Source organism: Gymnoscopelus microlampas, assembly GCF_963454915.1.
Source record: "Gymnoscopelus microlampas genome assembly, chromosome: 13".
Taxonomy (NCBI): domain Eukaryota; kingdom Metazoa; phylum Chordata; class Actinopteri; order Myctophiformes; family Myctophidae; genus Gymnoscopelus; species Gymnoscopelus microlampas.
The window spans coordinates 21,685,027-21,698,014 of record NC_139950.1 but is presented as its reverse complement, the minus strand read 5'-3'; the positions used below and the strand labels follow the sequence as shown (position 1 = coordinate 21,698,014).

Here is a 12,988-nt window from a genome sequence, read left to right as displayed (position 1 = left end):
TTCTTCTTTTCCTTTCGGCTGTTCCCTTCGGACGTCGCCACAGCCAATCATCTGCCTCCATCTCACCCTGCCCTCGGCCTCCTCTTCTCTCACACCAACTAACTTCATGTCCTCTTTCACTACATCCATAAATCTCCTCTTTGGTATTCCTCTATAGGCCTCCAACCTCAGCATCCTTACACCATATACTCACTATCCCTCTGGTAATTGATTAGCAGCACGTTTCTCATCGACAAAACATTCATTCTCTCTGTACATGTCCAGTATAAACAGTCAAATCCTTAGTGTCCTTAATGTAAATCCTTAACTCCAAGAGTGTACAATTCGAACCAAACAGACCCTTCCAGTTACACTGTACTTGTACACTCTGGGAGTTAAAGCAGTGGTTCTCAACCTTTCCTGGATCAGGGCCCACTTGAAAATCTCAAAAGCGTTTGTGGCCCACCCATCTGACCACGTTACGTGGGTGGGCCGCGTGCATTTTCAGAGCATGTTTATTCTAATGATCAATCAATCGATTGGGTTCCGGCTTGGATCATTGGAACTAACGTAGTATACTTTTAAGTGACTATTTACTGGTATCACAAAGAAAAGTATTATTCTTAAGGTTTTAATGAAAATAAATACCATGCAACTTTTTTTACATAATGTTATCATCAAAATCTTACTGTTTTGCCAGTTATTTGGGGGCCCACTTGCAATACCCTTGTGGCCCACCCGTGGTCCCCGGCCCACAGGTTGAAAATCATTTAGTTGAAGCAACACTCAGGATTTGAGGGTGTACACTACAGTGAGTGACTCACAGATTGAGAGTCCTTGCTGTTGTCTCGTGATCGGTTCTTCGCGAGTCTCTTCTTCTTCTTATGCAGTGGCCGGGACTCCAGAATCATCTCCTCCAACTCAAATGTGGGGTCGCAGTGTAGACGACCTTTCTGTTGGACACAACAAATAATCACACAGACACACATAATCGATCAATCAATCAATCAATCAATCAATCAATTAGGGGTTCAACTATCGATTAATTTCTTAGTTGTTTACATTTGCGATTAATCAAATAAAACATTTTTGGGGTAATACTTAAAATGTTTCCACGAATCGACGTGATAAAGTTAATAATTTATTTTAATAATAGACTACACTACATTGATTATTATGCTAACTACTTCTACTCTATTTTATGTTATATTTTGTCTTACAACAGTGAGGCTCAAACATATTAAAAAAAAAGAAAAACTCACAATACGCCACAATATCACATTGAATATTTTATAAAAAAATGTTTTTTATTATAATTAATTGTATCAATTAGTTTGATTAACTGTTGCAGCCCTACCATCAATCAATCAAATGTGATATACCACAGTATGCAGACATGCAACCATAAACGGTGAATTGCACATACTGTAGTGGGCAGTATGAACACACACATGCAAGTAGACATACATGTGAATGAGCACAAAGACAGACACTGTGAGAGCTGCACAGCATGAATGAGCAGCGTTCAATATGCCTTTGTATAATTTATTGGCTCTATACGCTTTCATCACGGTGCAGCAAATACTGCAAATACTGCACATTGTGTAGGCCTACTCTTGCTGACGTACAGATTTACAAAGTGACAATCTATTTGCTTTACATATATCTGCATGCACACGCATGATACTGATATTGTAACTAGCAAAACAATGTACAAGGCTATGTGTGTGGTTTTTCACGCACACCTGCCTGTACCTATACCTCTGTGTGTATGTCTGCTGTGTGACTGACTAAGACTGCACAGTCTACATTTTGAAGGATCCTCCACACTCACATTGGGTACAAAGCCAGCATCCATCTTCTTCTCATAGACGGCGTCCCAATTGACGTCAGCGAGGTAGGGAGATGTCTGCATGTGAGACAGGCTGGAAAAACGATGCTCTGGGTTCACCGTCAACAGCTGGAGGCAAGGGAGAAACACAGGAACACGTGTGTATGTGTGTGTGTGTGTACACGCACGCACGCACGCACGCACGCGCGCACACACACACACACACACACAGTAAAATCCTCAGTGTTTATTTAACTCAAGAGTGTGTGCAAATGGAACCAAATGGACCCTTAGGTGTCCATTTGCTTCCATTTCCACATTTGCATTCAAGCGGAGAGAGCCTGAGGTTCGCTTAACGTGCATCAAAGTGACAGAGTGGAAAAATAAAGTCAATTCATCAAAGCCATTTTAGATAGATTTTCAAAAGCACAGTCCAATGCACGTCCGCAGAAACATGTCGTCTTCTTTTAAAAAACCCTCATCTATTTTTCAGGACGTTTACTAATTTGAAGCCTGACACACAGTCCCCAGTGTGTACTATATGTCCTCAGAACAATCTTCAAGCTATAATTGCATAATATGCTGCCCCCTTATGCATAATTGACATAGCTACCACTTTGTCAAACAGTCTGTCCTTTATTTAGCAATAAAACAGGTCAATCACATATGTGAGTCTGTGTATATCACACCACATATACTAGATAATCCATACATGTGTATAGTCACCAACAGGGGGCACTCTTAATCAGTCAAATCTGACAGAGATCAGTGTGTGTTTCATTGCATCAAAGATCTAATCTGTTTGTGATGGCACATGAGCACAATTTTCCACGGAAAGAAACCCACCACGGGTGATGATACTGCTGTATTCTAACAAAATAACATGCTTTTTATATTGTTTATTGTTTTTTTGCACCTTGTGTTAACTCTTCGTCTTACAGTTTATGGTTTAAAGGCCAATTTGATTTTCTCCTGGAGGGCTCGTTGGGTCCGTCTCCATGGAGTTTATACATGGTAATTGATTAGCAGTCGAGCGGAACAGACTAATGCCATTCGTCCAGAACACTCACAGTCAGAGAGAGAGAGAGAGAGTGTGGACACTAGAGGCAGGTGCTCAGTCAGAATGTGCAAAACAGACACTCACAGTCACACACACACATGAACAGCACACACCACAAGATGGGCATTCACATGAGGTAACAGACACAGACATTCTCTCTCACACACACACTCACTCACACGCACCACAAGATGGACATTCACATGAGGTAACAGACACTCTCTCTCTCTCACACACACACACACACACACACACACACACACACACACACACACACACAGTAACATATGGATGAAGATACACACACACATGCACAAATGCTCTCTTTTCCCTGCCTCTCTCTCTCTCTCTCTTCATCCCTTCCCTCCATCTGTCATTTCCTTCTCCTCCGCCCTAGATGTCCTCTACTCTTTTTCCCTCCATCCCTCCATCCTGCCCCCCCTGCTGCCCCCACCATAGCCTGCCTCCATCATCCCTGTGGCTTGGTCGTCTTTACCCCACTGTGAACCTCCTTATCAACCCTCCCGTCTCCTGTCTTTCGGGTTTCTCCTCCAAAGCTCTGCCTGTTTGACCAAGGTCCATCTGTGTCCATCAGCGGGTCTGATGGACGCAGATGAACATGGTCATTGATTAGCAACCCGTTTCTCATCGACAAAACATTCATTCTCAATCACTTAGGACACAAGAGCAAGCCTTTGAACAACAGATGAAGGACAGGTGCTCTTGCACAATATAATAGTCCCAACGAAGACGAAGTTTATTGCTGATAGCGTGCAAGTTGGCCTTGTAGAAAGAGTAACACTCTAATTGCACTTCGTCGTTTCTTTTTAATGCTATTTTAATCTTTCTATTCTTCATTTCTTATTTTAAGCACTTTGATTTGCCTTTGAATATGAAATGCTATTCAAATTAACTTTCCTGGCCTTGTGTGGCAAAGGATTTCTGAATATTTTGTAGAAAGGCGTTCTTGTATTTATTTTTTCATCATAATTGTTTTGAGGGGGGATTGAATAGTCTTGCTAAGGCAGGCAGCACGTAGCGCTCACCTTCCTCATGAGAGAAACCAGGTCCTTGGGCCAGGCTGGGTTGTACTGTACACTGACTGTACTGAAGAGCTGCATCAGGGACTCCACAGAGTTACTGGCATGGATGTCATAGGGCCTCTGGGAAGGATGGAGGGAGAGAACAACAGAGATGGAGGAGAGGGTGAATGCGTGTGCGAGGTTGGGGGTGGGGGTTTAGCAGGCAAGGGTCCAAAGGGAGGTCAGGCAGATAGAGGCAAAAGAGGAAAGAAGAAGAGATGAAATGAGTGACACGGGAAACAAAGAGAGGGGTGGAATGGAATGAAAACAGGTAGAGCGAGGAATAGGATAGAGAGAATAGGATGAAGAAAATAAAGAGACGGAAGAGGAGAGGAGAAGAGGAAGTAAGGAGAGGCAGGGGAAAGGAAGACAGAGATGGAAAAGAAGAGGGCGGGACGAAAACAAGTAAGGGAGGGGGATAAACAGATGGAGAGAGGTTTAGGTAAGGAAAGGAGGTAAAGAGAGGAGATACAATACAAGACAGGGAAATATATGAGTATAAGCAAAATAAAAAGCATGTATGCTTTTCCATGCTATACCCCTTCCCCACCCAAATGGAAATAAACACAATTTCCCATCGTGCCTCACCCATCCACGCAGCACCTCAAAAGCTGTCACCCCTAGTGACCACCAATCCACTTCAAAGGCATAGCCTGTCCCTCCACTCACAAAGGACTGGAAGATCTCTGGAGCTGTGTGAGGGGAGAAATACTTAGACAGAGACAGCAAAAAAAGTTCCAATTTGCAAAGAGGAACAAAAGATTTAGAGGCCTTTTCATCACCACTCCAAGATATTTCAATCACTCCATGGGTAAGAGAGAAAACACCCCAACCAGGTGCTCACAGGAGAAACAAGTAGCTTAGTGAAAAGTAGTTAAAAGTATCGGAGGTGCTCCTGGATCAAACGGGATAAAACATGAAAAAAGAGGATCCGGCACTCCATAGTAAAAGGAGGAAAAAGCCTTTATTGAAACAAGGCAAACGGCAACATGTTTTGCGACCACAACAGGTCTTCATCGCGATGATGAAGGGCTTTTCTTCATTTTACTATTGTGTCAGGATCCTCTGTTTTTTCACACTACACATTTCTTCTTAAATAGCAAAACTAGCAAATCTACAAACCCACAACTTAAGTGACATGTTGTGAGCCTGAAAATTGCACTATTGAGCAGTCATCTTAGTGTTTAGCATCCAAAAACATTTCTCAACCAAGGCTATGACAGAAGAAGGTACAGAAAACCTACGGGCCAGTCAGGCATGGGAGGTGAAACTGGAACCGGAAGTTCGATGAAATACATTGGAGTCAATGGCAGCCGGCTGAACCAGCTTGTTAACAAACACTATTTCTTAACGATCGCTTCCTTTGTCAGTTAATCGGTTCAGGAATATAAAAGAAGACTTATCACAGGTTTTTTTCCAATCACTTGTTTATCGATTTGCACACTGTATAGTTTTATTGAGGCATCTAAACAGCGGCATATATTATTTCTGGCTCGGCAGTCAAAGATGGACAGTCTCGCGATACTTTCGCGATACTATGTTCAGAAACTGACTTTGTGCTCTTTAGATAGAAAAGAAGCACAGCAGAAAACAATGTGTGATATGTCTTCTTTTATTTTCCTGGGCTGTGTATTTCACAAAGGTCGCAGTCGTTCAGAAATAGTGTTTGTTCTAAGCTGGTCCACTTCATTGACTTCAATGTATTCCACGGCTGCAGTTTGCCTCCCAGTGCCAAGAATCTTTTTTCAGTAGGCTGACAGGAAATGGGGAGAGAGATGGGGAGTGACATGCAGCAAAGGCCGTCGGAATCGGGAGTCGAACCCGTGACACTTTGTCAGGCTGGATTACCAGCCTAGGTAATCTAGACGGTTACGGCAACCGCCCGGGCCCAGGGCAACGAATCTGCCTGCTGGAATTGCTGGATAGCGAAAATGACGTAGATGTCCGTACCTTCTTTTTATTTACCTTGGTCTCAACAGCATGTGTCTCCACAAATATTACAAGAAATATGTGGGTGGTGTACAGTACAGCCTGAATTATGCTTCATTGCGCACCAAAAAATTGCAGATCTACAAGCTCGCAACGTGTTGTGAGCATGTAGATTGGCTATTTTCGGTGTGTGATACAATGCACAATCAGGTATAACTCAGGCTTTAGCAGTCCCTGCAGGTGCAGCAAACCAATGGGGTTTGTGAGTTTTACCCATGTATGGTTTGGTTCCTGCTAAGGCTGTAGCTCTCTCCCCGTCCTTAATTATCGTTGCGATGTTGAAGTCTGTCAAGTGAGCGTGGCCTTTGGGGAGGAAAGGACAACAAAGAGCCCATTAGATGCTGCATTTCTTGAAACAGTTTTCTCGTATTTACTTTCATAAAGTCATTTTCTTCAAGATCCTTTTCAGAGGTACCATTTCAGAGTTAGAGGTGTAATATTTGACATCTCTGTTAAACTCAACCCGGTGTGTTCATGTCTTTTTTTTCTTAACAGTGTGGCAGATTAGATTTCTTTTCTTCATTCTCCCATTTTTATCATTATGCCAGTTCCTCCCACATGTACATAATATGTACATAATATGTACATGTGGGAGGAACTGGCATGATGATAAAAACTATATTATAGTCCCAGTTATTATAGTGACAGTGAGGACTTTCACCGGGAAGACATAACAAATGCGGAGGAACAAGCTATACCTCCCAGTTCCACTCTCTGCTGAACAGGTGCCCTGACCAACCTGTAGGAGTCACGAATGCAATGACAGCGGTCACCCTCCCCTGCCAGCTTTTCATCCACAAACATTGCCAATTTTTTTCGTTGGAGCATCTGGCCAAGCCAGCATGGAGGATTCGGACCCCAGTCTTTGCGGTGGTGGGCAGGAACTTTACCCTGTCCATGCTCCTTTGGCCTTGTTACTGTGGTGAATGAATTGAGCTGTCATTGCTGTCTGTCCTACATGTCACGTCAATTAATCTCTTTTGTGTCTGTCTCTCTATCTGTTGAACTACTCTATCTATTGTCCATCCATCCTTGGTGCTTCTTCAAGCGTGGATAAACAGATGGACACAGCAGGCCTGATTCATATAGGTTTACGAGCAGTTTGTTTCATCCCGTTCAGAGTGCCAGAAGGGTGGGGTATGAAACATTGCTTAACACTAGGAATCCTACAGTATGAATCTAGGATTTGAGATGAAAGAATGTGTATGTCAGTTAAGCAAAACCAGTTTATTACATTGCTTTGTTGAATACTCAGAAAAACAAATAACACACATCGTCCGTTCTTTGGTGCTGAGCTTTTAACTGTATGAAGTGCTTTTAACTTTTAACTGCTTTTAACTGCAACTCACTTTTATGCTCCAAGGTTTATTAAACAAACAGCATATCTGCTGTTTGTTTAATAAGCCTTGGAGCATAAAAGTGAGTTGCGAGCCCTTTGTTGAATACTCAACCTTGATTTGTCAATGAAGGCAATTTGTTATTGTTGAATAACAGACCACTATTCTGCCTTCTGCGGTCTGTTATTGTCGAATAACAAACCACTATTCTGCTTCTGTTTGATATGGAAGTGGAAGGCTGTCATTTCTAAATCAATATTTAATGGGATATTACTGATTTCAGTTGTAAGAAGCATGTATTAATCAGGATAATGTAACAGCAGCCCATCATTTATGGACACTGCCCAGATGTATTTAATTATAATGACCAGCTCATGGTACATTATCCCTTACATAAAGTTATCTGTTAACTGGTGTGTACAGGGTTTACTAATCTACCATACTGATAATCCATGTAGGATAAAAACAAAGCACTGAATTATTAGCTGATGACCTGTGTCACACACACACACACACACACACACACACACACACACACACACACACACACACACACACACACACACACACACACACACACACACACACACACACACACACACACACACACACACACACACACACACACACACACACACAGAGTACAGTTTACATATCCTTACCTTGTTCATCCAACAAGATATTGTCTGGCTTGACATCTCTGGGAGAGACACAAAGAATGAAAGAATGTCAAGTATACAGTGCCAAGTATAACATGCAAGATCCAGTTCTATGCCAATGCTATTGAACAGTGATTAACAACACATCTATTGCCTTGTCACTGTGAATAATTGTTCTGGCTTATCACAGGTTTACAAGTGTAAAAACTGTGTAATTCGTCTTTGTGCAAGCTCCATTGTTTTTGTTATTTCCAAAAAGGAGAAAGAGAAGAGGGGGGGGGGGGGGCAAGGGGAGCAAGGAGAGAAAAAAAAAGGACAAATCAACAAAAGATATCTTCATAATTATATACACATAGCATATCCATCCGGTACAGTATGTACATGAGGTTAGACATAAGGAGCATCAACATAGCAGCAGGTGATACTAGTACAAAAAAAAAAGAATATCAGCACGTTGTACATGAGATTAAGGTGCAAAGAGTTTCAGCGGATTGTCAGATAATACCTGTTTATAGTAGTTCTTTGTGTCTATTACAACAGATTGAGAACATACAGTATACATTAGGGCTGTTCACTGTGTATGTGTTGTGTACTTGTTGTGAGCCTGTGGGAGCTGTTTGCAGGCTAGGGAGGACGTGTGAATTGCATTTGTTGGTGCAATATGTTGAAAAGTGTGTGTGTTCGTGCGTATGAGTGAGAGAAAGAGAGACAAAGAGAGAGAGAGAGACCCCAACCGTTGGCAAAGCGTAACACAGCCATTACTAATCCCAGGAGATTCTTTCAGGTTTGTCCACACATGCTCATTACACTGGGTACCCATGCAGGGGGCACACATGCCACACACACACACAAGTGCTAACGCGCGTCACACACTAACGAACATCTCAACATTTTCTGGCTAGCGCAGCCCCTCTAAGCTTCTCCACAGGCAATTACAAGAGCACACACAGCTTATTTAATTATGCAGTGTGTCGTGCGTGCTGGTGTGAAAAATACACGTCATCTACAGAGAGAAACCGTGCGTGCGCACACACACACACACAATAGGACGCCTCTGTGTCCACAGGGGCTAGTTACTGTATAATGCTAACTTGATCTGCAAAATATCTCTAGGGGAGAGTTACACCACGTGCATGGCCTGAGCTGCCAAGTGTCACAGGTCTTCAGGAGCTGAATAGAGTGATATACAGTGCATGTGTATGCCATACATATTCATGGGAGGAAATTGAGTTTGAGTGCCACCTACTGTGCCACTTGGTTTGACGTAAAACATTACACTTTGTGACAGACTTGGAAACAATTTGATTCAAGCTGGAAAACAAGTCATGCAGATTGTTTTGTATATCTCCAGCGTGTCACAATCTGATAGGTACAATATAACACTTTAAGGTATCAAAAGATAAAGTAGAGCATAGAGCACTAAAGGAGGAAAAGAGGAGAGGAGGAAGGACAAGAAAGGCAAATAAAGGAGGACGGAGACACAAACTAAAACTGACCTAAAGGTTCAGCCCGTGTTAGGATATGTCCGTCCACTCCTAAATATACTTGCAATATACAGTACAGGTATACTAGCTGCAAGGTGAAAGCAAATGGGAATTATATGCGTGAATAAACATCTATGCCAATACTGGGCTCCTGCAATACTGGAGGTTGTATTTTCACGACAGGCAGGCCTTGCGACTCGTGAGGTGTGCCCGAGTGAGTTGCTAGGCAAGTGAGCGCCTGTGCCAAGCAGTCGACAAACGTGCCTTCCGAGTTGGCAAGTTATGGTGGACAAAATAGGTTATCACCCGTTTCAAAATTCCACATATGCAGGATGTTGATTGAAACAGTATGTGTGCTCCACCATCCCTGGTGTGAAAGTAAATGACTGACTAATGTCTTGGTAGAAACTGCACGAACCCCTGGCATTTATTGAAACTTGGCTGGAGACAATTTACTGAGTTATAATGAGTTGGCTATTGATGGCCTCACCACACCGTTTCATGTGGATCAGGATAAACTGAGAACAAGAAAAGAGCGTGGTGGTGGAGTGTGTATACAGTATGTCAATAAGAGCTCATGCGATACAGTGATATTCAGGGGAAAAATCAGCAAACCTGATCTCCTTGCTCTCTCCCTCCACCTCTACCTGCCTCGTGAATTCCTCCATCTATTCTAGGCATCCTTAATGAGTTTTTTTTTTACAGGATCTGTTGAGGAGAAACACCAGGTCAACAAAAAGGTGAAACAGGCCATCAACCAATCCAAAACCCATTACAAAAACAAGATTGAGCGAAAGTTTCAGAAAGGTAATTACAGGGCAGCGTGGCAGGGAATTAAAATCAATTCAAGAGGCCTGACCTGGCTGGCATCCAATATGGTGTAGCTCAGACACAGCCTCATGCCATCCACCACACTAAGCTATAGCCTCACTGGATCGAGCGGTGGTCCCGCTGCCGTGGAAATCCTCAGCCATCATTTCCATCCACAAATAGGACACGGCTTGCTTCTTCAACGACCATAGGACCATTGCTCTCACATCTCAGGTCATGATGACGGTAGGTTGTAGGGTGAGAGACAGCTGATTCAAGGCTCATAACTAGCCTGCTGTGTATCAAACCTGCTGTGTATCGAAACGAGGCACACAGGATAAATCAGCCATCCGCACACACATACTCACAGAGTGCACTGTCTGGACAGAACATTACTGCTCTCCCCTGAAACATTTTGTTCATATGAACAGATGCAGTCTCTGCTTCAACAGTTAAGCATGGCAAGTTGCACTGTATGATTTTGTATCACACTGGACAACAAAGACCTTGTTACTTCAAGAACCCTGCTGTCATCTGTCCACCATTGAACCCGTTAGTTACAGAGGTCCCAGAGAAGGTGGTCCCACATCCTAGGGTGCTAAACTGTTCCTGAACTTCCTGCTAGACACCATTCAGTCACTTGGAGCAGAGTGGAGCTGTGGCCAGGCTTCTATTTGTGGATTTCTCTTCTAGCTTTCACACTATGCAGCCTGTCAAAAAACTGGACAACTCAATACAATCTAGACTACAGTCTGATTTCATGGATTATGGATTTTCTTAACAGACAGACCTCAGAGAGGCCTTACAAGTGGCATTTTATCAGACACACTGTGCACGTGCAAAGGCTCACCACAAGGGTGCCTACTATCGCCCCCACCTGTTCATTCTCTACACTACTGACAGTAAGAGCATCCATCCCAACCATCAGCTCATCAAATTCGCTGACGACACGATCCTTCTCTCCTTCCTGTCAGGGTACGGTCTGAACTAAGGCTGCAACTATTGATTATCCTCTTAGCGATTATTCTATTTATTACTTTTTCGAATAATCGAGAAACGCATTTAAAAAATATATGTTTATAAAAAAATATCAACAAATCAATTAACCACTTGTGAAGATAGCTAATCTACATCCTCCGTGTTGCATCGCAATGTGTTGTAAGCTTGCAGATTGGCTTTCTTCGCTACTTGTTTTTCTTAAAAAAATAAAAAAAAACTTTTCATCCCAAAATAGGGATAAATTATTATTTTATTAAATTATAGATTATTTTTTATAATCGATTAGTTCAATTAACTGTTGCACCCCTTGTCTGAACAGGAACATGGCCCCACCCTCCAATATTTCACAGACTGTGAAATGCAATGTGCCAGCAGTGTGACAATACACTACTGGTGTTGCCAAGACCAAGGAGATGGTCATTGATTTCAGAAGGAATCCCACTAGGATAGTATCCTGTCCCTGTCCATATACATGCTGTGGACCAGTATAAATATCTTGATAACACCTTGACATGAGCAAATTACAGAAGCTGTAGCACACCAACATCAATACTTCCTCAGGAAAGTGAATTCATTCAGTGTCCATAAATGCACCCTGTGTTTCTCCTTTATAGTGCCCTGTCGAAGCCTACACAGTAAAATCCTCAGTATAAATGTATCCATTTGTAACTCTTAATAGTGTACAAATGTAAGCAAATGGACCCTTACATGTGTACACTCTCAGAGATAAATGAACACTGAGGATTTTACTGTGTAGCCTCATTCTATGAGCAGCAGGTCAGGGCAAAGGCTCACGATATCATGGGGTATACAGTTCCCATGTCCTTCACCTTCAGTTCAGGTCTCTGCCTCCCCAGGGGCTCTACTAACCACCTCAGAGAATAATTCATTCCGAAGCCGTCCGCCTGGGGAACAAGGAACTGAAGGACAATTCTGTGCTCTATCTGGCACAATAGAAAACATCAATGTCTACACGCCATATGGATTCTTTGCTTTCCCATTTATTACAGCCCAACACAGTCCCAAAAATGTAATAGTCTGTGTTTATGTCTGTTTCCTGTTGTTTAGAAAAATCAAAATCAAATTGCCTTTGTGAATTAATAATGTCTATTGAATTGAAGAGTGCTACTCCTTTATTTTCCTCAGGGACTCGTCCCTTATCTCCTCTTCTCTTCTCTCATTGGACTAATTTTCCCTCCTTGGGCATGGTGGCAGTTGCTAGGATACCCTTCTTCCCTTGGCACAACAAAATAATTGTATAGTATTCTCCTGTCAAAAACTCACATGGTGAAACCAAATTGTAGAGCCGGGGATGACCACGGCTGGCCAGGGATCAGCTTACAGTATGGCTGGGAGACCTGACACAATGGTGTCAGAGGCAGGCAGCACTGCTGATGCCATTGGGAGAGGACAAAATAAAAATAAAACGAGAAACATTAAGAAATAGAGATCAGCAAGGCTCCCCATTGACGGTTTTGATTTTTAGATCACGGCAGGCTCATTTATCAGGAAGACAAGGAGACTCTGTTGTGTATACTGAAGATGAAGTGTGATTACTTTGCTGGCTCACACGTGCTGGTATTGCAAAAAAATTGGGGACATTGTATTGACTTTGTTCTTTTTTTACCTCTATTTGCCAAGGGTAGATGAGCTGAACACGAATGCTCATTTTCAGCAACGCCCTGCACAATCACACAGACACACACACAATAGTGTTGGAATTGAAATTCACAGCATATCACCTAACCTTAACCATAA

At 42.6% G+C, this 12,988-nt stretch overlaps 1 protein-coding gene across 1 annotated transcript in view; it reads right to left on the bottom strand.

Moving 5' to 3' along the window:
- The window catches only part of stk32c (serine/threonine kinase 32C), a 93,139-nt gene that overhangs the window by 9,460 nt on the left and 70,691 nt on the right, over window positions 1-12,988 (bottom strand). The window contains exons 5-10 of the mRNA XM_084075356.1: window positions 7,941-7,978; window positions 6,155-6,244; window positions 4,541-4,644; window positions 3,917-4,033; window positions 1,814-1,939; window positions 804-932 (exon numbers count right to left, since the gene is read on the bottom strand). Coding sequence (XP_083931482.1) covers window positions 804-932; window positions 1,814-1,939; window positions 3,917-4,033; window positions 4,541-4,644; window positions 6,155-6,244; window positions 7,941-7,978 — 604 coding nt within the window. The remainder of the gene's footprint in view (window positions 1-803; window positions 933-1,813; window positions 1,940-3,916; window positions 4,034-4,540; window positions 4,645-6,154; window positions 6,245-7,940; window positions 7,979-12,988) is intronic.